The 26,538-nt window shown below is 40.3% G+C and overlaps 1 protein-coding gene across 1 annotated transcript in view; it reads left to right on the top strand.

The window, feature by feature from the left end:
- Abcb1a (ATP binding cassette subfamily B member 1A) overlaps window positions 1-26,538 on the top strand; it is a 162,144-nt gene that overhangs the window by 63,061 nt on the left and 72,545 nt on the right. The window contains 3 exon segments of the mRNA NM_133401.3: window positions 16,619-16,763; window positions 17,199-17,269; window positions 20,694-20,742. Coding sequence (NP_596892.1) covers window positions 17,205-17,269; window positions 20,694-20,742 — 114 coding nt within the window. The 5' untranslated portion in view covers window positions 16,619-16,763; window positions 17,199-17,204.

The following is a 26,538-nucleotide window of genomic DNA, read 5'->3' as shown; positions in this document are numbered from 1 at the left end:
ACACCATTCTCATGTACCATTATTCCCAATAATCTCCTCCTGTTCTAAAGAAGTAAAATTGCAACACATAAAAAAATCCTCAAGTACAAAATTCTGTAGGTCACAGATTAGCACAAACAACACATTTATGTTTCAATCTTAGAACCAAATTTTACCTATTAATCCTATAAAAAATACTAGCAAACCTGTCTTAGTTAGGGGTTTTATTGCTGTGAAGAGACACTGTGACCATGGCAACTCTTACAATGGGAAACATTTAATTGGGGCTGGCCTACAGTCCAAAAGTTTAGTCCATTATCACCATGGGAACTATACAGCACACAGGCAGATGTGGTGCTGGAGAGGTAGTTGGGAGTTTTACAACTGGGTCAACAGGTAGCAGGTAAAGAACCGTAAGCCACAAGGCCTGGTTTGAGATTTTCGAGACCTCAAAGCCTGCCCCAGTAACCCACTCCTGCAACAAAGCCATATCTACTCTAGCAAGGCCACCCCTTCTAGCGGTGCCACTCTCTATGAGCCCATGGAGGCCATTTTCTTTAAAATCACTACAAAAACTAATAATGACATTTTTTAAATGAGATTTTTCTCTTCAAAATGGTGATTTAATTGTAATGAGACATTGTTACCTTAAAATAATTTTTAAGAAAATTCTTGTGAGATCTATAAAATCAAGAAAATAAAATTTTATTTCAGCAATTATTTACTATATATTAGCACATTTGGTATATACAAGCTTAACTGTATAAGTATGATCGTAACAATTCTGTCTTGAAATCCCCAAGCTAATTTAATCATATAAATGTGCATATGAATATTTATAAATACATGTACACATACACACACACGTATTTCTACATGAGCTTATATCTACCAAAATCTCTGACTGGTATTCAAAACTTGACTGACTGCATCATTTTACTTAGCCATTTAACCAAGTGTATTTACCTCAGTCAATAACTGAATCAAAGTAAAGGAAACCTGGGCTGATGTGGACAGCGGTGTAACTCCCAGTGCAGAGTGCCTGCCCACAATGACTTGACAGTTCTCTGGTGCAGAACTTCGTTAGAGACTTTCACTAGTGACCAGAGGGGCCATTTTGTTGTTTAGTTTTGTTCTGTTGCTGTTTGGCTCTGTGGATAGACACTATTTCTTACCTCACAGCCTGAGCCGTTTCCTGATAACAGGCTGTTAAGAGTGTGCAGTCCTGTAGTAAGCCAAATTGTGATTAAAACCTCTGCTGCTCTATCAGTTTTAGGCCATTAGGTCATGTGCCTTTCCTGAGTGTTTTCTAACTCAGAACAACTGAAGTTACTGGAAAATTCTCCCTTTGTGTGAGATACTTCACTTGGCACTTATCAAAGCTTTAGAATCCTGGGCCATTATTTTTGATTAAAAACGCATAGTAAGTTTCAGAAAGTACAGTGATTTCCTATATAACTGGGGTTTGTTTGTTTTGCTAGCTAGGGTGTCTCTACATTGCTAATTCCGGTGTTCAAGAGATCCTCGTGTGTCAGACTCTCCAATGGTTGAAACTCTATGATCTGTGCCTGTGTCTAAAGGAATGTCTGGGTGCAAATTACCCTGCTTATGGTGGAGTTTTACTTGAGTGACCAATAGCAAACATGTAAGGCCTTGAGCCATTTAAAGATACCACAAAGCCAGCAGATCTCCATTAACTTCTTTTATTAATTACCTTAGTTAAGGTTTCTATTGCTGTGATGAAACACCCAGGTCCAGACCAACTTGGAGAAAAAAGGGTTTATTTGGCTTACATATCCCAGGTCACAGTCCATTAGGGAGGCTAAGGCATGAACTTAGGGCAGAAACCTGGAGGAAGGAATTGAAGCAGGTAAATGGAGAAGTCCTGCTTACTGGCTTACTCAGCCTGCTTTCTTAAATAGTTTAGCACCATCTGCCCAATGCATGCCAGAAACCCAACCTTGGAAGCAACGGGAGAGACAGACAGATGCCAGAGGTTCTAGCTAGTCAGTGAGTTTAGCCAAGATAGCTATCTGTAGGTTTAGTAAGAGATCCTGTCTCAAAAACAAGATGAACAATCCAGGAAAGGCATCCTGACATCAACCTCTGGCCCCCATGTGTGCCCATGGGTGAGTGCACTCATCACACAAATACATACATACAAACATACATACAAACGCACGCATGCACACACACACACACACACACAGAGAGAGAGAGAGAGAGAGAGAGAGAGAGAGAGAGAGAGACAGAGAGAGAGAGAGATGCTGCTCTCTTTAAAACTTGATACATTATTACTGTGCAATGGCGAACATGCTAATTTACTAGTTCAGAGTATTCATTTGCTAGTTAATTTACTACGAACATAGTTATTAAGAAAGTCACACATGGGGATAATTGTTAGGCTCTCCCTCTTCCGTTTAAAAGGTACGGTTAGTTTTGCCTTATTCCCTCGGTTGCCATCCCCACAGTCTGGACAGTTTTATAGATCTTCTCCTATAGTTTATATTCAGAAATCGTTTTTCAGTGTAGAATTAATTATATCCTGTCAAGTTTCCAAACTGGAGAATCCAGCACGACCTCTTTGCTTGTGTGCTTTATTGTGTTTAATTAGTAGGCTATTTAAACAACTATTACACAAATTTGTAGCTTGTGTTTGAGAGCATATTAGGCCAAATACAGTTTAGTGGTAAGATTGTGTAATTCTGCTGTGCCCAAAGCTGTGTTTTCTCTCTCCTCCAGAGTTAAAGTCAAAGTCCTTGCAATGACGGACCATCCCTTCTCCCATATCCCTGCTCCTGCTCTTTCTTTCTCCTTTGTCACTCTGCTCCATCCACTCTGGCTTTCCACTCATCCTTGAATATAACTCAGATGCTGTTACCTCAGGGATGTCTAGTCTAGATACCAAAGGATTCATTCTTTTATTTCCAGAAGGTCACTTACTCTGGTACACACACTTTAAATTGCAAACATCTTTCCTCTTTGTTTTAAAATTAAAATATAATTACATCATTTCCTCCTTTCCTTTCCTCCCTCCAACTCTTCCCCCTTGCTCTCTCTCAAATTCATGGCCTCAATTCATTCATTCATTCATTCTCTCTCTCTCTCTCTCTCTCTCTCTCTCTCTCTGTGTGTGTGTGTGTAAAATGTAGTGTACAGTGTGTACTGTGTAGTGTGTATTCCTAAGTATATGTACTGAATAGTTTTATGTGTCAATTTGATACAAGCTGGAGTTATTGCAGAGAAAGGGGCCTCCCTTGAGGCAATGCCTCCATGAGATCCAGCTGTAAGGCATTTTCTCAATTAGTGATCAAGGTCGGGAGGGCCCATTGTGGGTGGTGCCATTGCTGGGTTGATGGTTTTGGGTTCTATAAGAAGCAAGCCAGTAACATCCCTCAATGACCTCTGCATCAGCTCCTGTTTCCTGACCTACTTGAATTCCAGTCCTGACTTCCTTTGGTGAGGAACAGCAATGTGGAAATGTTAGCTAAATAAATCCTTTCTTCCCTGTGATGGTTTGTTTATACTAGGTCCAAAGAGTGACACTATTAGAAGGTGTACCCCTGTGTAGAGTAGGTGTGGCCTTGTTGGAGTAGGTGTGTCACTGTGCATGTGGGCCTTAAGACCCTCATTCTAGGGGCCTGGAAGCCAGTATTCTGCTAGTGGAGAAAGATGTAGAACTCTCAGCTCCACCTGCACCATGCCTGCCTGGATGTTGTTATGTTCCTGCCTTTATGATAATGAACTGAACCTCTGAACTTGTAAGCCAGCCTCAATTGAATGTCTTTTTAAGAGTAGCCTTGGTCATGGTGTCTGTTCACAGCAGTAAAACACTCCCAACTTGCTTCTTGGTCATGATACTTATGCAGGAATAGAGACCCTAAGACAGTACATAAGTGCAACTTGTTCAATTTTTAGAATGCTACTTATATGTATATGATTTCAGGACTGAGCACTTGATGTTGGATAACCAGTTGGACCTCTTCCCTGGGGAAGCGTATTTCTCCTAGTCTTAGCATTCTTTAGTTGCCTCTGTCTCTTTGTATAGGGTTAAGGCCCCTTCCATGTTTGCATGTCGATGGGCATTATCCTTGTTTAGGCAACCACGTTGATGATATTTCATGGGTGTAGTTTCCTTGACGTTTCTAGGAGACTCAATTCCACAGCAAACTTACTGCTCTTCTAGCCTATACAATCTTTCTACCCCGTCTTCAGCTATGATCCCCAAGCCTTAGTATAGATTTATCACTGGGGGTTGGACATCACACAGTCACTTGTTCTTGGCACTTTGATCAGTTGTGATTTTCTATAATGGTCTCAGTATGTTGTAAAAAAGATGTCTCCTTGATGAGCGGGGAGACGTATCTGTGGGTCTGACAGTAAATAGTTAGGATGTACTGGTTTAGTAACTTGGTACTTATAGGCTCTTCTCCAAGACCCTTGACTGCAATAGCCTTGGGTAATTGACTAGGTTTCCAGTACAAGGCGTATTACCTTTTCCTGTTGAGCAGGCTGATTAGAAAGCTACTGGTTACTCCCAGGTCTATGTCCACTGTTGCACCCTTAGGTTACTGTGCTGTGTTGGTCATTGTTGTAGTTCATGGGCATCATAGCTAGGTAGGACTATTGATTGCTGCCCCCTATATACCATGAAAGTTAATCCTCAGAAAGAATGCTTTCAGGTCAGATCCAGTTCAGGTCCACAGGGTGGGTCATATGTCCAAAGTACATGGCATCTTCAGAAATAGGGGCTTATTTTCAATCTTGACAGGTAGCTAAGGCAACAACAATAGTCTATAATGTTTAGGGAATCTCTTAGACAATCCTGAGCTTCAAAAGGAAGCTTAGGTGTTTGGTTTTAGGGCTTTATTATGTAGTTTAATACTCTTGGGGGAAATGTTCTCAGCCCCAATATCTATCACCTTGCATAAAAAGTAATTCAAAAATGGGTCTTTAAGTGTGAAACATGAAACTACCAGAAGAAAATATAGGCATTACCATGTTGGAAGTATATGTACTCCAATGTAAGAATGGAATGGGTGTAGAAAAGGACTTTCTTTTCTTTTTTCTTTTTTCTTTTTTTAAATTTTCCTTTTTTTTCTTTTACTGGATATTATTTTATTTACATTTCAAATGTTATTCCCTTTCCCAGTTTCCCATCCATAAGCTCCCTATCCCCTCTTCCCTTCTATAAGGGTGTTCCCCTCCCCATTCAGCCCCCTTAGCCCCCCCCTGACATTCCCCTACACTGGAGGTCCAACCTTGGCAGGACCAAGGGCTTCTCCTTCCATTGGTGCCCAACAAGGCCATCCTCTGCTACATATGCAGTTGGAGCCATGAGTCTGTCTATGTGTACTTTCTGGGTAGTGGTTTAGTTCCTGGGAGTTCTGGTTGGTTGGCATTTTTGTTCTTATGGGGTTGCAAGCCCCTTCAGCTCCTTCAATCCAGAAAAGGGCTTTCTAATGAAAATGGGAGGAGCTAGAAGAGATTATATTGAATGAGGTAACCCAGATCCAGAAAGACCATTGCTTGGTCTCTTATCTGCAGTTCTTACATGTGCTCCCAGAACTGATTCAGGAGGAGAAACAGGAGAATGAGAAATGCTCCGGACCCAGTTAAAAGAAGAAAGGACATGCATCATCTCTTCACAAACACTAAATGGGAAGAAGGGCATTGTTGGTTTTTGATAGATAGGTACCACAGGAGGTTCTTTTTCAAGGGCTCCTTAAGAAGAATGTTCACCCTTGAACATAAGAAAAATACCACTTCAAGCAAAGAGTACAGCCGACATTAACAGAGAAGCACAGAGGATATTAGAGCTGCAGTTAGACAAATAACACTGGGTCACTTGCTTTTTGTCTCCGGTATACGGGAAATGACAGTTTTAGTTTGGTTATTTTAAAACCTTAATGTTTTAAAGAAGGGAGGGCTGTTTGCAGGATGCAGCAAGACACTAAACCACATGGTGGCCTCTCTGTCCTTCCTTTAAGCTCTCTGGGATGGCTTACTAAGCAAGGAAGGGTTTGCAAAAGAGCCGTGATCAGTTCATATAGAGATTGGCCTACATGCTATTTTCTCCTTTTTCTTTTCCCTGGCTAATGGAAACCAAACTTCAGGAGTCATTGTGTATCGCGCAAAAGAGTTCAGAGTACCATTTAGGTTCGTAGGTGTCACTGGAACTTTTCATGGCTAGATTTATCTATCTAGTAATGTAAGAAAGGCTTAATTTTGAACAAGAAAGGAACTGAAATAACAAGCATGGTGTCCAATAAAGTAGATTGTTCTAGAAAACTTTCTATGTATACTTACTTAATTACTTATATAATTACTCCCATGCCTGTTACCCTTTAGCCAACTAGACATACTGCACACCTTAATTCAGCCAGTGTTTATAAGGTCCTGTACTGTGTGCACAGACTTTTGAGGATTATAAAACTGGACTGAGTTATAGTGTGACAGATAAGAAACAAATAAAAACAAAAAGACAAAGAGCTGAGTCATAACACATCTTAGTTTGTTTTATGTTAGATTGCAACATTCTGTTTACTCAACAAACACCTTGACTATCTTTAGTCTTATATTTTGTGATACAAGGTCACTTATGGACTTTGAAATGCCATAAACTAAGAAATGTTGTAACTGTGAAATAAGTGATACTGTGAAATAAGTATCACTCTTTATTTTTCATTTCTTAAGTTTTTGGTTTAGGGCAGAAATCTAGCTTCATAATGTAAAAGTATTTAGAACTGTTTGGTAAAAATCAAAAGACAATGAAAAGAAAAGATAATTAAATATTATCATGAACCTCAGGAAAAACTGTATAGAAATGAAAATTTCATAGGGTCTTAGAAAAGTAGGAACCTTTCTCCGTTGGCAATTTCTTTTTTGTAAACTCTGGGTTTACCAAGGAAAATTAGACTTTATATCTGAATCAAGAAGTTTTTTATGATAATAAGGTCCCTACAATTCAATCAAGCCGTTTCTGGAAGATAAGCTGCAAAAGAGTCAAAATAAAAGATAAATCATTATATATATATATATATATATATAACATCTATCTATCTATATATGTATATATATACATATATATATATCAATATATATATATATAATCACTGAGCATTGATTCCACTGATAAAAATTGCCCTTTACTCTGAAGAGCTAAGGTAAAGTTTGCCTAGTGAACCAGATACTGTAGTGTCTTTGAATTAGTTGATTTTTAAACCTATATGTGATAGATCAGAACGAAATACTCCAGAACATCTTAAGGAATACAATCTCCAGGAGTCAACATACAGGATCAGTATATGTTAAAATAGTTTTTTTTTTAAATCTAACAGAGGTCTAAGACAAACATATTCTAAACTGAACCACCTCAAAAACTTAGCTGTTTTTCTGTTTTTATTATATTCTGGGGACTCATTCATGTGAGATGGGCCCTTACCTAAAGTATCTTAAATCTCATGATAGCAAGTGATTGCCCGCGATGGTAGTTTATGTATATCTGTAAGTCTTGGTAAGTCTATAGGTAGACATTCTACTGAGCTAGACTACTTCGCAATCACGAATCAGCACATAAGACATTCTCTTGGATTATATTTCACAGAACATCAAGGAATATATGACACTGTACAGCACTGACACTGAGACTAAGGTCCATGCCCTTACTCCCAGACTGCTAGTAATTATACAGTCCTTTTAGAGATGATGACAACATCTTTCTGAGTTTAATTACCAATCTTACCATGCCCCAAGGCCACCTGTAGTTGAGTGAGTAATCTGGTAACTGACTCAGAAACCCGATGATCAAACCATTTTATTATACAATAGTTTATTAATTATGGCAGGCCAATTTTACTTTTGAGAATAGCTAATGCTTGGTCAGGATGGTTTGAAGTTTTCATGATACTGAATAGCTTTCTTGGAGTGTTAATGAAGAAAATTTGAAGTCTTTACAACAAAAAGTATTACATTTCAAGCCGCAATATTGTCTAAGGGCTTTATTGCTGCGAAGAGACACCATAATCATGACAACTCTTTATGAAGGAAAACATTTAATTGGAATTGGGTTACAGTTCAGAGGTTTAGTCATTATCGTTATGGTAGGAAGTATGCTGGAAAGCAGGCAGACTTGGTGCTGGAGAAGGAGATGAGAACCCTCTGCGTCAGCAGCAGAAAGAGCCACTAGGCCTAGCTTGAGCTTCTGAAACCTCAAAGCCCACCCCTCAGTGACACACTTCCTCCAGGAAGACCACATCTACTCCAACAAGGCCATACCTCCAATAAAGCCACTTCTTATGAGTCAGTGGGGGACATTTTCATCCAAACCACCATAAATATTGATACATTTAAATTTATTCTAAATGATTCGAGGAAAATGTCAAAAGTAGAAATTCAGGCTCTAGATGGTTCTGCACTTAAATACTATGTTTCAAATCTCTCTCTCTCTCCCTCCCTCCCTCTCTCTCTCTCTCTCTCTCTCTCTCTCTCTCTCTCAAGTGTGTGCATGTGTGTACAAGAGTGCATGTGTTGAATAACAAGTAAGGTAAGAATGATGGTGTTAGGAGAGAAGATAGCAAGAACACAACGCACAGCAAAACTTCCATGATTTAGCTAAATATTAGTGTGTATTTGTCTTGAAAGAAGAAGGTGAGAAACAGACTAAAGTGAGAGAGTCAAGAGCAGGAGGATCATATAGGGCTTTGCAATTTAACCTGAGAACAAGAAGCCATAGCTCAAGAAGCGTGATATGGTATTGTGTGTATAACTTCCACTATTGTGAAGAGAAAGAATTAGAAGACTATAGGGGATGTAAGGAGAGTGGTATTGTAATTTTCCCATTTTAAGACTGATTTTCACTGTGTAGGTCAGACTGAACTAGAAATGTAGATCTTCCTGCCTTTACTTCCTACATACTGGAATATAGGTATGACTCACCAATGCTAACTATGATAGTCTTAAAGTAGCCCAAAAAAGCATGTTGGTTATAATGGTTTAGACAAGATTATGGCCATTATTTTAAAAGATCGTGGATTCTAATTGAATGTACAGAATGTAAAAGAAAAGAGGAGTTAAGGATCCTGATAGCAGGCAGATGATGCTGTCATGTGTTTATAGGTACATGCTAAAAGAGAAGCATGGTTTGGGACAGAATCAAGGGTTCTCTTTGGGAAGGTTCAATGTGCATTCCATTGTCCCACCCCAGCAGCAATTTCCACAGTATGACTTTGTTCAGGGAGAGGTGTGCAACACATACATGAAGACATGTGTGCAAGTGGAATTCATACATGTGTAGAATCCAGAGGTCAGGGGGCACATGTATGTGCGTGCATGTAAAACACAGAGATCGGTGTTGGATGTTTTTCTACATTGCTCTCTAGCTTATTTATAGAGACAAAGTGTTTCACAGAACCTGAAGCAAGCTGAGTCAGCCAGACTAGTGGGCCACCAAGCCCCAGGAAGTTCTCTTATCTTTGCTTTCCCAGTCCAGGAATGTTAGGTGTGCACGCTACACTCAGCTTTCTTACACGAGTGTTGGGGACCAAGCTCAGGTCCTCATGCTTGCGCAGCAAGCACTCCTGACTGGGGCATTCTTCTAGACATATATATCATGACTTCTACATTATATTGCTTTAAACAACAATGGGGTTGATGGAAGAGGAAGAAAAGTTGACTATAGAATAAAATTTGTCTTTGCCGTGTTATGAGATGGGAATGATGGAGGATATTTGATCACATTGGGAATCCTGAGACTGTGTTATTTACTGAAAAACCCTGTTTCTAGTTGTGGTGTGTCTCAGCCCTTAACACACACTTTAACACCCTCCCCCCCCCGGCCAGAATACAGACACACTCTTAGTACAAACCTTTAATCTCAGACAATGTGGGTAAAGTTAGTTGTAGAAGGAAGCACCCAAGTTTGAAAGTGATGTCTAATTGAGTGGCAGACAAGGTGACAAATCAGAGAAAGATTTGGCAGAAGAGGATATGCCCAGTTCTTAGGAGATGTGAGAGGAAAGGGAAGCTACTTGAGGGACAGTCCAGAGAAAGGAGGAGACAATTTTGCCAGGACAGTTATCAAGAGACAGATTAAAGAGAGAACAAGCTAGACACAGGTAAAGACAAAATGAGCCACAGAATGAGAAGGAACCAGAAGATTAGAATACATTGCCAGAGCTAATATGAGATCAAGCAGACCAAGTCAGGAGAAACCAAGAGAAGCCAGATTGGATCAGTCAGCCTGGAAAGAAGTTTGAGCCAGAGCAGCTGAATTGAATCAGCCAGCCAGAGTTCAGGGAGAGTAAGAAGGGGTGAGCTTATTCTGCAGTAAGTCTCAATGGCTGAAAACATTCTAGGCCTAGATTAGATTCTACGGAGGCTAGAAGCTTCCAGGACAAGGCCTACGTTTCAGACACAGGCAGTAAGCCTCCAAGACAGCAATTACAACAGGAGATAAAAGATACCTTTATGTGGCTGTAAGGACAACATGCCAAATTTGATGAGAACTATTTGATTGTATACTATATGGTGGTCAAGTAAAATAAAAAGGACGAAGTTTAGTGTGACATTAGAATGTCAACTGTAAAATTAAGCTTCTTCCTACATAAACACTGTAGCTTGACAAGTGGTGAGTAGGACTACAATCACAACAAAGTTGTAGCACACTGCGCCAAACAATAGAGACCTCACATCCAAATATTTGGCAGAATTATGGCGTTTCCCTCTTGGAAAGATAAGCATCACAATTTATCCATGACTTCAAAAAAGCCACAGGACAAATGAAAGGTTTAATCATTTATTTTCGAGTAGTGGCTAACATCATCCTATATTTCCTATGTTAATATTATTTTATCTTAGAGATAACATCTCTTGATTGTCTGGAGTTTGAATCCTAGGTACATAGGGGACAGACACTAGAAAGGCAAACAGATTGTCAGCCTTATGGTGACTCTTCTTGTACTAACATCCTTTCTAGGGGATCCTGAGGCGTGGCAAGGCAGATGGGCTGGCCTGTTTGGTCAATGGCAAAAGTAAAATCAAGACGAGAGAAACTGGATGTGGAAAGGAAACAGCTGCAGAATGGAGCTGCCCTGTCCCTCCAACACCTACCCCACATTTGCCAGGTTCACATCTGCCCATTAGAACATCAAGCGCTAAGACAAACCCTAGGTCGTTGATAATATAGCCATTTTTGTATCAGGCTGGGTAGCATTGGTTCTTCAACATTTCAGAGACTTAGCTCAGCAGAGACTTAGCAGAACTGTGTAAGGACTCTATGGGTTTCTTTTTCCCCAAGCCCAAGCATCTAGAAACACTTGTATGTGAGAAACATCTAGTAGAACCCAAGCTAAACAAAGTTAAGGGTTCAGTTTTGAAGATTTCCAAAATCTTACCTGCACCCCTCAAAACTGCCCACAGCTCTTTCCTATTTTGATTAAGTGCTACTTCCTCAACCTGACCACACTATTTAAATTTGTCATCTTTATCTACCTTCAGCTGCCAGCCCTCTTCCCCTCGCTTGTCCCCAGAGCACTTTCCACCTTTGAACACACTGAATAACTTATTAAACTTCAGTCTCGCTGCCTAGACGCACGAGCTGATATATCCAAGCAGTTTTTGTTTGTATCTTGTTATACATGCTGTGCACTCTAGGCTGGTACATAAAACCTAGGAGATACTCAGTTATTAACATTATTGAATGAATAAGTGAAGTCCTCCTATACACTTTTAAAAAGAAGCATTTACTAACAAGTTTCTGTTGTAAAATGAGCCACAACCAACAATGAATCCATATCTTAGAACAACTTTCACTTACGGAAGTTATGTTTTAAATAGACATATCATCCAAATAATACCAAAAAAAAGTGGAAAATAAGCAAATGAACCCACACTAGCTTACTGAACTGATTTCACCTCGCTCTCAAGAGAAAGTTCATCTGAGATTAGGCAAGTTCAAAGTCTACGAGCCATAAAGCAATTGAAAAAAGCTAAACAGGAAATGATGCTTTTTTATGAGCCTTGTCAAGAGTAAAAAAGTAACTCTCAAAGATAATGTTATATTTATATCAGGAGTTTCTTAGTGCTGATGTCTGAGGGTAAAAGGTTTGCCTATAAACTAAGATAAAAAAGAAAGAGACACATGCTAGGATTGCTACAACTTTAATATCTAAGGAAAGATGCTTTAGGAGTCCCCTGAGGATAAATTTGCTAAGGGTGTTAAGAAAACTGTATTACTTATTTATCATGATTTTTGTGACATGGTCCTTCTATGTATCCAGAGCAGCTTTGAGCTGTTGTTTTGTCGTTGTTTTGTTTGTTTTTTGTTTGTGTGTGTGTGTGTGTGTGTGTGTGTGTGTGTGTGTGTGTGTGTGACAGAGAGAGAGAGAGAGAGAGATGGAGAGAGAGAGATGGAGAGAGAGAGAGAGAGAGAGAGAGAGAGAGAGAGAGAGAGAGAGAGAGAGAGAGAGAGAGATTCTTTGTGTAGCTCTGGTTGATTTGGAATACACTCTGTAGCTCAGGATGGCCTCAGACTCAAAGGTTTGCATGCCCCTGACTTCTGAGTGCTGGGATTTAAGGCATCCACCACCACTAACCAGCTGACTTGGAATTCTTAGATCTTGAATTTACCTCCTAAATATTACAACTGTGCACAACCCAGCTCATATCTCATTTTAAATTGAAACACTTAAATTACACACTAGTATCACTATTACATTAATAGTGGTACCAACACAAATAACCTACTCAAGAATTTAACCATTCAGGTACTAAACAACTGCTTTTCCATTCAATGAGTTATATTACAAAAGGTGAATTTGAGTTTCAAGAAAAATAACGTTTCCAGTGTTGGATAACCATAGTTACCCAGTCTCTTGACAGTTGCCCGAACTATCGAAACTAAGGTGCAAGGATCAATGGAATCAATGAGTTTGAGGCACTGAAAGACCAAAGACCCTTGAATTTAGGGCATCATATTTACTTTCAGTGTCCTTCAGGGCCCCTTGCAAGCATTCCAACGTTATGCTTGAGTCTTTACGTTTCATTTGTCTTGGTGTCCACTGGTCATCTTTCTTAGGGAACGTACACAATCACACACTTTATACTGGCCATTTTCTAAAACGTGCCCTACTTGTTCCTCAGAGACATAGATCATCTTATTGTCTTGTTAAACAATGTTGAAGTCTATGCTTTGAGAGGGTGAGTAACTCGTCAAGAGGTATCCAGCAATAAATAATGAGACTGGATTAGACCTCCCTTACCCCACATTCTCATCTCCCCCAACCCCTACTGCAAAAAAAAAGTAAGAAAAAGCCTTACTCCTTTATTCTTTCTTCTTCTTGTCAGTCACTTGGAAGAAGACAGTGCCTCCCTGTATGTGTGTGTGGGGGGGGGAGGGAAGAGGGGGTGGGTGACACTAATGGAGTTTAAAAGAGAGTAGTAGAGGGTCTTGGAGGAGATGCTTGGGGTTGGAAGAATCCCCAGAGCTTCCTAAGGATGGTGCAATGGTGCAGGCAGGTGGTGACCTACTAGTTCAACTTCAGTATAATACCCTTAGCACATGGTATTTCTAATAAGAAGATATGAGGCACAGATAATAAAACAAAAACCATTCTCATATAAAATACTAGTAAGTATCAAATTAAAAGTAAAAGTAAAATTATCAAATTTGAAGTAGGTAAAGTGATTTCTACCCAGAGCATGTTAATAAAGCACTTAATTTTAAATTAAGCTCTTTAATTGTTATCACAATTTTACCTGAGCTATGATTGTTGAATTATAGGCTAAATGATAGATAATTTCTTTAGAAATTACCAAGTTTAAAAGTTTAGGTTTCTTTAACTAAAAAAAAATTACATTTATTTGTGTGTGTGAATTCATATAAAGGTCAGAGGACAACATGGGAGAGTCTCTTCTATCGTGCATGTTCTGGGAAATCAACTTACATTGTCAGCCTTGATGGAAAGTATCTTTATCCACTGAGAAATGTTGCCAACCCAAGTTAGGAGTTTTCTAACATAGAATTTTAAAAAGCAATCGGATGGTGTAATCTAACTTGAGTTTGGTATAGTCATTCAATGTCCTTGCCGTATGTACCTCACACATAAAATTCAGTTATGCATAAGTGGGTGGGTGCTGTAATATTGTGGCTTTTTTATTGTCACACAAGTGAATCATTTGTTTTGCAGTGATCCTGTTATGGTCTTTCTTAGCCTCAAGTCAAATAAGTTCATCAAGGTGTACCTCTTTCAGGCTAGATTATGTTTGGATTTGCAGTAGATAAATAGGAGTGTTAGAAGGAGAGAAAGTTCTTATAGGAACCAAAGAAAGATGAATTCACAAGAAGGTCACAAGAAGAAAAGCTGGAATAATTAGAAATCTTAGGAGAAAGCATGTTAGTTTTACATCCCTGTGACAAAATATCTCAGAGAAACAAAACCAAAGAAGAAGAAGTTTACTTTGATTTGTGATTACAGAAATGTCAGGTCCATAGGCTGGGGGGAGGTAGATCATCATAGCTGGGATCAGGTGGCAGAGAATGGTATGTAAACACACCATGGCAGTTAAGAATTGAGAGGCAGTGGAGGGAGACCAGGACAAGATATAATTTCTTAGGACAGACCCCCTAAAGACCTCCCTTGATCTAAGTCCAACCTTCTAAAATTAAGTTAAATTCTAATAGCCCACCACAGTAGAATTCTTCAGTGGGCCCATCCGCTGATTGGGTTAGAGCCCAATGACCCAACCACATTCCCTGAATCCTACCGCTTTGGGTCTAGGTCTTCAGAACGAAGAGATTTACATATAGAAAAGCAGAGTGCCCACAGCAACAACACACAGCACCTGAGAGATACAGTGAATTAGTTGAAATAAATTGAGCCTGGACGTTTGGGGGAGATGGTTTAAAGAAATGAGGTTGAAAGTCAGTAGAAAGAAATACTATGTTACCATCCTTAAAACCTAGTAAATTATTAGATGTAAAATATTAGACTTAATATAGTTCTTGGTGGTGGTGGGGCCCATGGTAGCTTTCCTAAAGTTGAATCCTAAGGAGAAGTTTCATGAGACTGGAAAGGGTAGGGAGTAATGTACGATAGCCATGTTCTACAGTGCATTCCAATATGGAAATACATATTGAGTCGCTCCTCATCAACCCATCCCCCACTCCTTCTCCCTCCCCCCAAAAGGAAGGCAAGAACAAAAGAGGGATAGTGCCGAAGAAGTCCTGGGTCTCATACTTACCAGCTGTGTGGCATTTGACACACAGTGTAGACCTGTTTCCTCTGCTGGGAACTAAGAAAAACAAAAACAGTAGCAACTTCAGCTGTTCCCGTGGGGATTAAATGAGTTTATCCTTCTGAAGTGTGTGGTGGGGTTTCTTATATAGTGCTTAATGTTATTTAGCGTTGTTCCTTCAAGTGCCTACAGAACCAAATATAGGTGAGATGGGATCTCTAGAGTTGGAAGAGTACAGAAACAGCAGAAGCATAAACGCGACTAGAAATGCTTAAGATGACACATGTATGCCCCCAATAGACCACAGGTGCCATACATGAGAACAGCCAATCAGAAAAAGAGACCCCCCAAAAAAACCCCACTAATGACCTATTAGAAAGTCTGTAACAGTAGTAAGGTTTTTTTTTTTTTTTTAAAGTCAATTACATGTCCCCTCCTAAAAGAGTCAAAACAAGGACATTTTTGAGTAAAAAGTAGAAAAAAATATGACTTTGAAATCTATCAAGTATCTTTTTCCTTGATAATTGCAACAAGTCCAGAGGCATAGATGTAAGTCGGATACTGCAAATCAGAGGTCACAAAACAGCTATGCTGTACAAAAGAATGAAAACACTTGGAGGAGTTAAAACCGATCTTTGAATCTGACCTGGAAAGACTGCAGTTACTTCTGGTCGGTTTGAAGAAAGTCTCAGGAAGAGTATAAAATGTAAACACAGAAAGCGACTGCAGTAATGTGTTGAAAGTTATGTTTTTAATAATCCCAATTGAACTGTAAGAATTTCAAATGCCTTGAAAGAATTTGGATATTGGTTTGATAGCTAAAAGTTCAAAATATTACATATTTTTAAATACCATTTTTACACTGAAATGCCCCATTCGTATACTGGAAATTGTCCTCTTTCTATATATGTTTGTGTTTTTTAATAAAAGGTAAGCCAGTATACCCGAGGAACTGGTGCTTCAAAGAAGGGAAATTTACTGACAGGCAGGGTCTGTACCCATTGTTTAATTGGCTATTAGATGTTATGCAAAGAATGCGTGTTTTAACTTGGCCATACGCAGAGGATCAAGTGCCGTTCTACAAATGCACAACTCTATACACACACACACACACACACACACACACACACACACACACACACAAGTGTGGCGGTGTAGAGATGCGACTCTTGCAAGTGTGTCTCTGATGACTCGGGGATGTGAGTTTGTCTAATTGACCTTTGCGAGGTGAAGCCAGGCTGCACACATTTCTTCTACAAATCCAACCTGTTTCGCAATTTCTCCAGCATAATACTTGAGTCAGGCTGGGCTGGGAGCTGGTTAACCTCCTGGTCAAACTCACTGCCTGGGCGGGACTGCGCCTGGGCGTAGGTTGAGCTCACTAAGTTTCCTCTCCTGTCATCAGAAAGCCCAGGCACAGTCGAACAGCGGTTTCCAGAAGCTGCTGATCCCATCTTGCAAGGCTCAGCTCAACTCAGAGCCGCTGCTTCTTCCAAAGTGTACATCTTGGCGGACCTTACGGAGGAAATCGGAAAGTAGAGACACTTGAGGTAGGCATTTCCTAGGAAGGGTCGGGTGCTCCGGATGCCTGAGCCTGGTCCAGGTGGCAGGGTCCTCTTGGGGACCGAGTGGCGACAGCCACAAGTCACTCCAGGAGCTCCCGCAGCAGCCTCCAGGCTGGTGTTTACAGCGCCAGTCCTGCGCTGTGCATCCTGCTGCCCAGCTCACAGCCGCGGGCGGTGGAGGAGCGCACCGGCGGAGGGGACCCAGCAGGGTGGGGTGGCTGGATCCAGAGCAGAGCACCAGGTCTATGCGGGTGACACATTTCCTCGGGATTCCCCGGGGAGAGTTACTTCCAGACCCGGCCGCTGGAGCATCAGGGCGGGGCCCCTCATCACCACTGGGCTCCTTGGGGCAGTGAGCTCTGCCTAGGCTCTGGTCCCCGCGGCCATGTGTTTGGCTGATGAACTGTGGTTTATCCCCAGGTCGTGATGGAGCTCGAAGAAGACCTTAACGGAAGAGCAGACAAGAACTTCTCAAAGATGGGCAAAAAGAGGTAGCCAGATTGTTTCACTTTCGTACTTTACATAGCTTGTACATTTGGGCAATTAGTTTGTAGCCTCTAGCACTGTACTAAATGATTAGTGGGTGTTATTTCAGTCTTCAGAAATGTAAACCAGCCTCTGCTTGGAGCAGTCCTTAAGATGTGTGTGACAGAAGGAGGCTCCTGTTCAGCCTGTACACCTGCCGTTGCTCACTCACATCCCTTTAGTTTTATGACCCCAGCTTTATGAGCGCTGTCGTTCACTCACTCACGCACCTGAGCCATATGCTGCTTGGGCTCTCGCTGTGGTCTATTATCTTGCTTCCAATAGAGCAACTCTATAGATATCACGTTTGTGGCAGAAGAAAAAGAGACCCAAATTGCATTTTGTTTAGCTCTCAATGACTATTTCTATATAAAAAGGTTGTATTACCACAGAAAGAAGCCACATCTTGTTTCCAAATCTCTACAAATGCTGATTACGTGATTAGAACCTCAATGGTGGGGAGAGGTAAGAGAGTTCAAAGGAGCCTGCTTAAAAATTATCATAGGCAATCTTCAGCCCCCATAATGCCCTTATTGTTAGCCTACCTCTATGTCTGACCTAACATTCCGGTGACTCTTTTAAGTCTTTGAGGCAGTATTAAGCAAAGAGATCACAAGCTTCTTTTATCCCACAAGTTAGGAATGTCACCAGATAGTGTCTGCGACTGAAAGCAGAGGTAACTTGCCTCATCGATGAACCCACCCAACATTTCAAAGTGTCCTTACTTATGACGTTAGAATTCATTTCAGCCCACTAGAAGGGAGAGTAGAAATACGCACTCCAAGAAACAGATCTGGTTTCTTTTTTTTTTTTTTTTTTTTTTGGTTCTTTTTTTTCCGGAGCTGGGGACCGAATCCAGGGCCTTGCGCTTCCTAGGCAAGCACAGATCTGGTTTCTAAATACCGTTGCTTGCCCCACACTCTCATCTGTGTTCAGTTCGAAGTACATACAACCATGGGACACCTTTGCCAGTGTCACAACACCGTGCCAGAAAAGCCAGTGTCTCAACAAATGGTGAATTTCTAGATTAAGAGATGGTAAAGAACGTAGTCCGTAGATAATATTATGTGAGCTCTGACTCAGAGTTCGGCAAAGAAAAAAAAAGGCAACAACAACAAAAATGACAGAAAGCACACTTGGAAACTCCATGGGATGGATTTTAAATTATCTCAACATTGAGGTTACATTTCCTAGATATGATAATGAGAGTTTATGAATACATGGTATTTCCAGCTTAATAGTTTGCAGAGTCTTAACAATTGATAACATACACTGTTTGCATGGGTAAATATTGTCAGGTGTCATAATTTATGTACCTCGGCGAATTATGTACTAACCTTTACATTTTCCTGTTATTTCACATTTCAGTAATAAAAACTTTATATAATAGTGGAGGGAAGGTAGCCTAATTTTGCCTTTAAAGAATAGTTGAAAGAACTGTGTCCATCACAAACACTTGGACATTTGAGTGTATGTGAGGCTATGTGGAAGGAAATGGTAGTGTCTAGTCCTGAACAGATCTTCATTTGGGTACCAATGCCATCTTCCCTGCAGAATTTAATTCAGAAAGATTTTTTTTTTCCCGTAAGAACTGCTCATCATCACTGATTTTAGGCGTTTTCAATACTTGTGTTTTCTAACATAAGGATCATGAAGAAGCATTTAGTTTAGTTGACAGACAATGCTGTAATGATAATACTCCCTGAGCTGTGTTCATCTGCATAGAGTCTTCATAAAAACGGTTTCTTGAGTTTGTTTTATGGTACTGCAGTTCAAAACCAAGGCCCTGAGCTCTATATAAGTGCTCTACTTTGATCTATAAATTGATCTATAAAGTTTTTTTAATGATAGGGGTAGAGATTAATCTAGCAGGGATGAGAGTTGGTAGCACATTCTCAAGCCATACTTTTTTCTTAAAAGTCTGAAGATATATCTCGCAGCTTGGAGGTTATTTCTGTAACCCTGGAGTTTAAACCTTGGGCTTTTGTCCCAGCTGTGGGACTTCACTCTTCTGCAGTTTTCTCATCCCTGAAAGAAAGATGAAGTTTGCCTTCCTCAGAATTGTTTATAAACAATTTATAAATTGTGTGAAGAATGATTACTTAGTGCCTGGGATATGAGAACAACGTCTCCAAGTAGCATCAGTTTTAGAGAATGGAAAAAAAAAACTTAGAGCTAAAATTCTGCCATTTACAGTTATTTCTTCTCATCCTGGTTTCTGGGATCCTGACTGATTTTTAACTGGGGTAGGGTAGAACTGAACCTGAAGATGTTTTTGCTTAGTATGTCCAGTGGCCATCTAAGCCAAATGCAAGTAACCACTGATTTTTTTTAGAGAGCTTTTTATTATCATGGAGAAGATGGTTCTGTCCATAAAAGGCATAAGAATTTGAGTGCTAGCCACAAAAAGACACATTAAAAAAGCTGGGCATGCCCTCTGGGTCTGGGGTACTAAGCGTTAATGAGCCACAGTCTAGCCACTTGATCAAGATCCAAATTCAGGGAGCATCTGAAAAGAGTAAAGTGGAGAGCGATTGTGAAAGCTACTGAACGTTGATTCTTTTTAATGTTTAGTCAAAAGAAGAACGAAGACAAATTTACTTTTTGAACTTAAAAATATTTGTAAATGCACGGCTTTTCTTTTCTAACAGTGTTTGTACACAAGGATGTAAGACTTTGTTGCGGCTGGTTTGCTTTTCCCGTCCTAGGTGGCCATTACACGGAGTGAAAATGGGTATTAGTGTGTCATTTGAATCTCGGCTCAAAATAAGAACTGACCCATTATGTCCAAGGACAGCTTTCTGACTAAGAGCCTCTTTTCTACATTGTATTTCTTTTTGTAATGGTTCACTTAGCGCCACAGATATCCTCTCTCAATTAGATTTCCTCACAGGGTGATTTAATTACACTGTTTCTTAGGCTAGCTATATTCAGAACCTGACCATCACTGAGCTTTATTAAGAAAGGGAATGGTTAACAATGATATTCAGTCAGCAGATAGGACATCTATTGTTACAACGATAGTCAAGGTGACCAACCCTAAAAGCATAAATTATTTCATAATTAGAATAAAAATGTAAAACGTCCCATTTAGAGTGTGTTTTTCTCATTGTAAAGTGTATGTATGTATGTATGAGGAAACTAAGAAATGCCTAAGGTATGGGGACTATATAAAAATCCCAGTTGCTGTCGATAACCACATAAGTAGATTTCTAAGATATACTTGCATTTAAGCCTCATAAATGTCATACTGTTATGCTTTTATTGGTTAATAAAGACATGGATTTTTGTCTTGCCATTTAACAAAAGTGTCTGTAAATTCATTTAGTAATTGTAAGGCTTTGCAAAAGGTTTTTAAAGTTTCGTGTACTTATTCTGTTGTATTTTCAGTAAAAAGGAGAAGAAAGAAAAGAAACCAGCGGTCAGTGTGCTCACAATGGTGAGTTTTAAATGTACTGCCTTCTAATCCACCCCCTAGAAAAGTGGTAATTCATCTGGAACAGCGTTTGATTGGACACTATAGTGAAGGAGAGATAAAGCTTACCTGCTTAGCGTTCAATTCTCAAAGGAAGGCAGCTCATCATTTGTATGAATTACGAGTTAGCAGGTGCCCCTTCCTGCCTGGATTCCTGCATTCTCCTTATAAGTCATATCTCTGATACACGGCCTTCATCGGCATCTTGTGGTGATCTTTGCCGTCCAGCTTTGGGAGATGGCTACATTGCCTGACATTTGTAATGCCCCTTAACATCTTGGTGGGGTCAAAGTCCTAAGCACTTATAAAAATAAAAGGTAGCAATGGATTATTTATTACTGTGATTTAGCATATGCCATTATTCTTCTGTACTGAGTAACTGAAAATGTAGAACTTGAAAGGATTACATAACCATTTGGTTTTCTGGTTACATGCTGACTGTTTGGAAGCTTTTCTTTAAACTCACTTGGAATATAACAGGAATTTTATAGGTGTGGCTATTTATTTTTAAATGATCTCTATTTCCTTGAACACTTCCTCTTTTTCTAAGGGTCCATGCAAATTTACACGAACTGTCCCAGGCACTGGGACCTGGGAGAATGCTCAAACAATCCAGTCCTGCTTTTTATAATTCACTCTTTCCACTGGCCATGTTATGAAGTGTGCGGGAGTGGGGGGAGCGCCATGTAAAATGCATCTTTATACATTCATCAGAAGAAATAGACTTAGGTAGGAAAAACAGTTTCACGGCTTGCCCCGAGGACTCTGGGTATCTTTCATCATCTGCATCTTCTTGTGATGGCATTTGTTCTCGCTACGGTCCCTTTTGTTACATGTCTCCACTCCTCTTCTTGCCCTTGTCATTATTGTTGCTGTTGGTTTCATTTTAAGAAAAGAGCTCGTATATCTTGGCCTCTAATTCCCTATGTACTCGATGACGACTTTGAATTTCTGATCCTCCTGTCTCTACCTCCAGAGCGCTGACACTGACAGAATACTACACAGGTCACCACGGACATAATTTTTTTTTAATTTTAGATTTTATTCTTCCTTTTAAAGATTCCATTCTTGTACTCTTGCGTGAGAAGAAACTTTTATGTTAGAGTTGGATTTATTCTTGAAATTTAATGTATGCAGTTACCTTAATACCAACACCATTCTTATTAAGTTATTGTTGCTATCCTTTTTATTTTTGATACAAGGGGTCCACTCAGGGCCTTTGCGCATGCTCAGAATACCAGAAAAGTGCATCTTTATCTTTGTGTTTTACTTATTGTTTCTAGGTTATAATTTCTTAAAGACTTGAGGTTTATTTTTTTTTTTATGTTTTAGGAACTGTACCCTAACTACTATGCAAAGTACTAGTATCAATATTTAATTCAAGCCACACCGAGGGGACAGGGGATAGAGACAGACATACACACAAATACAAAGTTTGAATGTGAAGTAGAAATAACCTCTCACGTATAACAATATGTGCCAGACATTGTTATAATTACTTCCCGCACAAGCTCCTTTAATCCTTAAGGCAGATACTGTTATTACAGGTTTACAGCAGAAACAGGGCAAGCATTTTCTCGCCCCCAAATGCTGACTAAGGTGAGGATAAGGGAAATGTGTTTGACTAAGTACTACACTTCTTAGTGTTGTTCTAGTTACACTGATGACAAGCTGCACATGGAAGGAAGGGCTCATTTCATATTACAGATTATGTCTACCAATGAGGGCAGACATGGGAGGAACTTAAAGCAGAAGCCCTGGTGGAAAATTGCCTGTGGGCTTCCTCCCAGACTACGCATGTTTCTTATATAGCCCAAGCCCACCGCTCTAGGGATGGTATTTCCCACAGTGGGATGAATCTTCCTATATCAATTACCAATCAAGAAATCGCCCTATAGATAGATTCATAGGTCAATGTGATATCAGGAGGCAGCTCTTCAATCCTGGTTCCCTCCTCAGATATGTCAAATTGACAATCAAAATTAGCCAATAAAGGTGTCTTTGTCTTGTCCCAAAGAGTTTATGTAGAAAACTGGACCCTAACCTCTATGTAAAACCTATAAACACAGGGATATAGTTAGAAGGTTTTTAGGGTAAATTCTAAGTGCTATTGCAATACTTTCGAATACTTTCTAGGTAAGACTTACTAGGGGAACTCAGAGCTCAGGATGTTACTATAGTCACACCTAAGATTGGATAATGTATTCAATTAGCAATAATAATAATATATCAGATAAACCTCATTGGCTATGACAACAGCTCTCTGAAATGCTGCCACTAAGTTTTATTACAGCAAGAGGACAAAAATCAGTAATGGTGTGAGGCACATGGAGTGAGGTTCGGACGAGATCAGACGCAAGCTCCCAGAGTTACCGGTCCAAAACAACCATTTCCCCAGCAAGGAGTTGCAAGTTGTAATAACAGATGCAAAATTATGCTCGTCATCAGTGGAGAGCTTTGGTGACAGGGCCAAGGTTCTCACTGGGAGCTAATCATTAAGGACCTTCCTACCCAGCAGGTACCAGAATTGGATTCATTCATTCAGCATCATTCACACTGCAGAGTGTGAATTTACCAGTTACAATGATGGACCCTTCCTGGATCCACATTTTAGATACCAACCATCTAAGTGGTTCTTTCTGAACATTTCTAGGCTCTTTCTGCTCCCAAAGTTCATTTACATTTAGGAGGGAACCTTAGGCGGTTCTTGAGGAAATGGTTAAAAGCCAGGAACTCACGCACATTTTTATACTGGTTTTCTTTTGATGTCAGGTCTCATTTTAGTTTAGAGACACAAAGGTAGAATCAACTTGAAGTGGGGAAACTGGGCAGGCGGAAGTAAAAACAGGGCATGTGCATGTTGTTTGCAATTCCTTTAATATGAACTCAAATTTCACACCCCCTGTTAGCATTTTTTGGCAGATTTAACCCTGAGCTATCTACAACATGCACCGTATCAGCCATCATCATTCCGAACACGTGACAGCTCTCAGCCTCAGGCACCAGTCCTTTGTCAGGACCTTGCGTGCATTATCTGAATTTTGAACTCTTCTTTTCCTTACGCATAGCTGGGCAGAATGCACACTAAGAAGTTAAATAATGTACTACAACTCACGGTCACATAACTATTATAACGGAAGGCCCAACTTTTACCCAGATACACGAGTAGACTATATTACTCTTTAAACCTGTAATTGTTTGTCATAGCTTATGGTTGGTTAAAATGTAACCTCCATGAAGCTGAAGAGTTCTTTGTTAACGCTGTTATCTTGTGATCATCTGGTCATTGAAGTCTTTGTCACCTGGCCTAGTGTCTTCTTCCCACTCCTGATCTTCTTACTCACTCTGTGACTTTTATTGCTCTATGAATAACCACTCCTTGACCTTTATCAAGGTAATAATCTTATGAACCTGTCTGAACTTGGATCTGGTCCATCCTGTTTTTCATGGTAGAGACACCCAGTGTTGATGAGGCATTTTGCTTCTGTAGACAAAGTCTTGCTGTGCAGTCCACACTGCCTTGAAACTAACATACTCTTTCTAGCCTAGTAGAAGTAATGTGATTATAGGTGTGTGCCACCACACCTGGCCCAGTTCTTACAGCACATCACTTACTTGACCTTTGAACTTTGGTTCCCACCTCTTCTGCCATCTCTGGTCCCCACATAGCTACTATCATTCCCTTGCTCCCATATCCTCAGTCTCTCTGAATGGAGTTTGGCTGCTTAGACAAGTCTTCTTCAATCGTTGTAGCCAATTAGCTTGAATGTTTTGGAATTTGGTTTCCATTCCCACCACTTGCTCAATTCTGTGGATGTTTGAAAACTCTCTGACCTCGAATCTGCCCTTGTCACTGGCCACCAAATCATTTCTGTGGTACTACGGTGTGGTTTTCTCCCACCTCTTCGGCTTCTGATGTCACCTTCCCCCTTTAGGAGTTTCTCAATCCTGTATTCCCTGAGTCACTGACAATGCTGGTATTCCTCCACTTCTACACAGATGTTTTAAAAGTATGTTTGATCCTCATGCAGAACGGTTTTTCTCTTCCCTCTCTCTATCCATTCCCAAAGATATCCCTTACCATTTGATAGTACTCCTACTCCTCCTTGGCCAGCTTCATTTACCGATGCCCCAGTCGCCCTTCTATTTCGGTAGCCGTATCAGCCCAGACTGTTTTCTTTGACTCAGTTATAACATCCCCACCCTTACTCGGCCTTTGTGAATTATACTCACACCTTGTTCCTTTTCGCCTAAGATGGCTTCTGTCTATGAAGTCATGAGCTCAGCTGTGTCAGTTTCAGTCACAGCTTCTGGGTCCTCCTAAAAAATGTTGACTTTCTTTTATTATCACTCTTTTTGACTCTGTGCATCTATTCTTTAACACTGTTGTAGGAAATGCCATTGGGTAGATTTGAGAAGAAAATGCCATTGGGTAGATTTAAGGCAACACAGATCTATGCTCTTCCAGTTCTGGAGTGAACTAAAGGCAGGGTGTCAGGAGGATTGCGTTCATTCTGGAGGTTCTTGATAAGAATCCGTTTCCTTCCCATCTGGAGCTTCTAGGAGGCACTTACATTCCTGTGTCCCCTTCTCATGTCACTGTAGACTCTGAGCGCCTACCTGCCTCTTAGAAGCATCTTTATGAGTACAGTGGGTCTACCTGGATGTCCCAGGGCAATCGTCCTCAGATGTCTAGCGTCTGCAGTCTCTTTTCCCATGTTGGACAATGTGAGAAAGCACATTCTCAGCGTGTCCCAGGGTTAGACCGTGCACATGTTAAGAGTGGCGTTACTTGGCCTCTCGTACCTTTATTTTCTTCTAGCATCCACTGCAGCTCCATACTTCCCAAAGCCTGCCTGTCAGAGTCACACGGGTTCATTTCAGTCCATTCCTTCAAGAGTTGTATGGCTTTTCTTCTCTACACAAAGGGATTGTAATGCTTTTCCTTTTTACCTAAAGGGAAGCTTTGCAGTAAAAACTAAGCTGTTTCTAATATACATACCACATATGGTATGACTTCTCTTATTTATGAAATAATTACAGACAGACATCTTCTCCCTACTCTTGTCCTATCATAGGGTTTGTTCTTTAATATAAACCAAGCTCGCTTCTACTTAAGTGTCTTTGCATGTATGCTTCCTACCTGAATGCTTGATTTAGAGATCCTCATACCACAAACTGCATCCTTCCTGTTACCGAGGTCTCATCTCAGAGAGATGCTCCCTGACCTGCCATTCTAAACTCACTGACCCTGTCAGTGACCTGAAGTTATATCCTGTGACTGCTTAACCACGTCCTCACTTCTGACAGTTCTCTTTTTCCTGCATGTGTGCTCACGAGAGTGAAGTGTTTTTATGTTTTGTTTGCTGTTGTTCCTCAAGGGTCTAGAACAGTGCCCAGATCTTTAATAGGTTCCTAGATACTGGGTGGATATTGGCCATGTCTATTCCTAGTACCAATTGTACGCATTGTAAGCATTCTAAGGGCAGGTAACCTGAGTTTTCCACCATCGTTGCCAGTACTTAGAGCCAAATGTGAACCTTATTATAGCTCTTCAAACAAATTTAAAATGTTGAATGAATTCTCTACCTCAGTGGCTCCAGGAAAGTCATGTTTCTACTCATGCCATGAATATTACCTAAAGGACTTTCCTGCGTGCACCGTTCACTTCTTCCCTGGCATGGTTCCCCTTTAGCTTTCGATACCAGTTTGCTTCATTCTGTGTTCTTGGTTTACTTTCCTCTGTCCTTCCTATCAGCC

Source organism: Rattus norvegicus, chromosome 4, assembly GCF_021556685.1.
Source record: "Rattus norvegicus strain SHRSP/BbbUtx chromosome 4, alternate assembly SHRSP_T2T, whole genome shotgun sequence".
In the NCBI taxonomy this organism is placed as follows: domain Eukaryota; kingdom Metazoa; phylum Chordata; class Mammalia; order Rodentia; family Muridae; genus Rattus; species Rattus norvegicus.
This window is presented reverse-complemented; position numbering and strand designations above follow the sequence as displayed.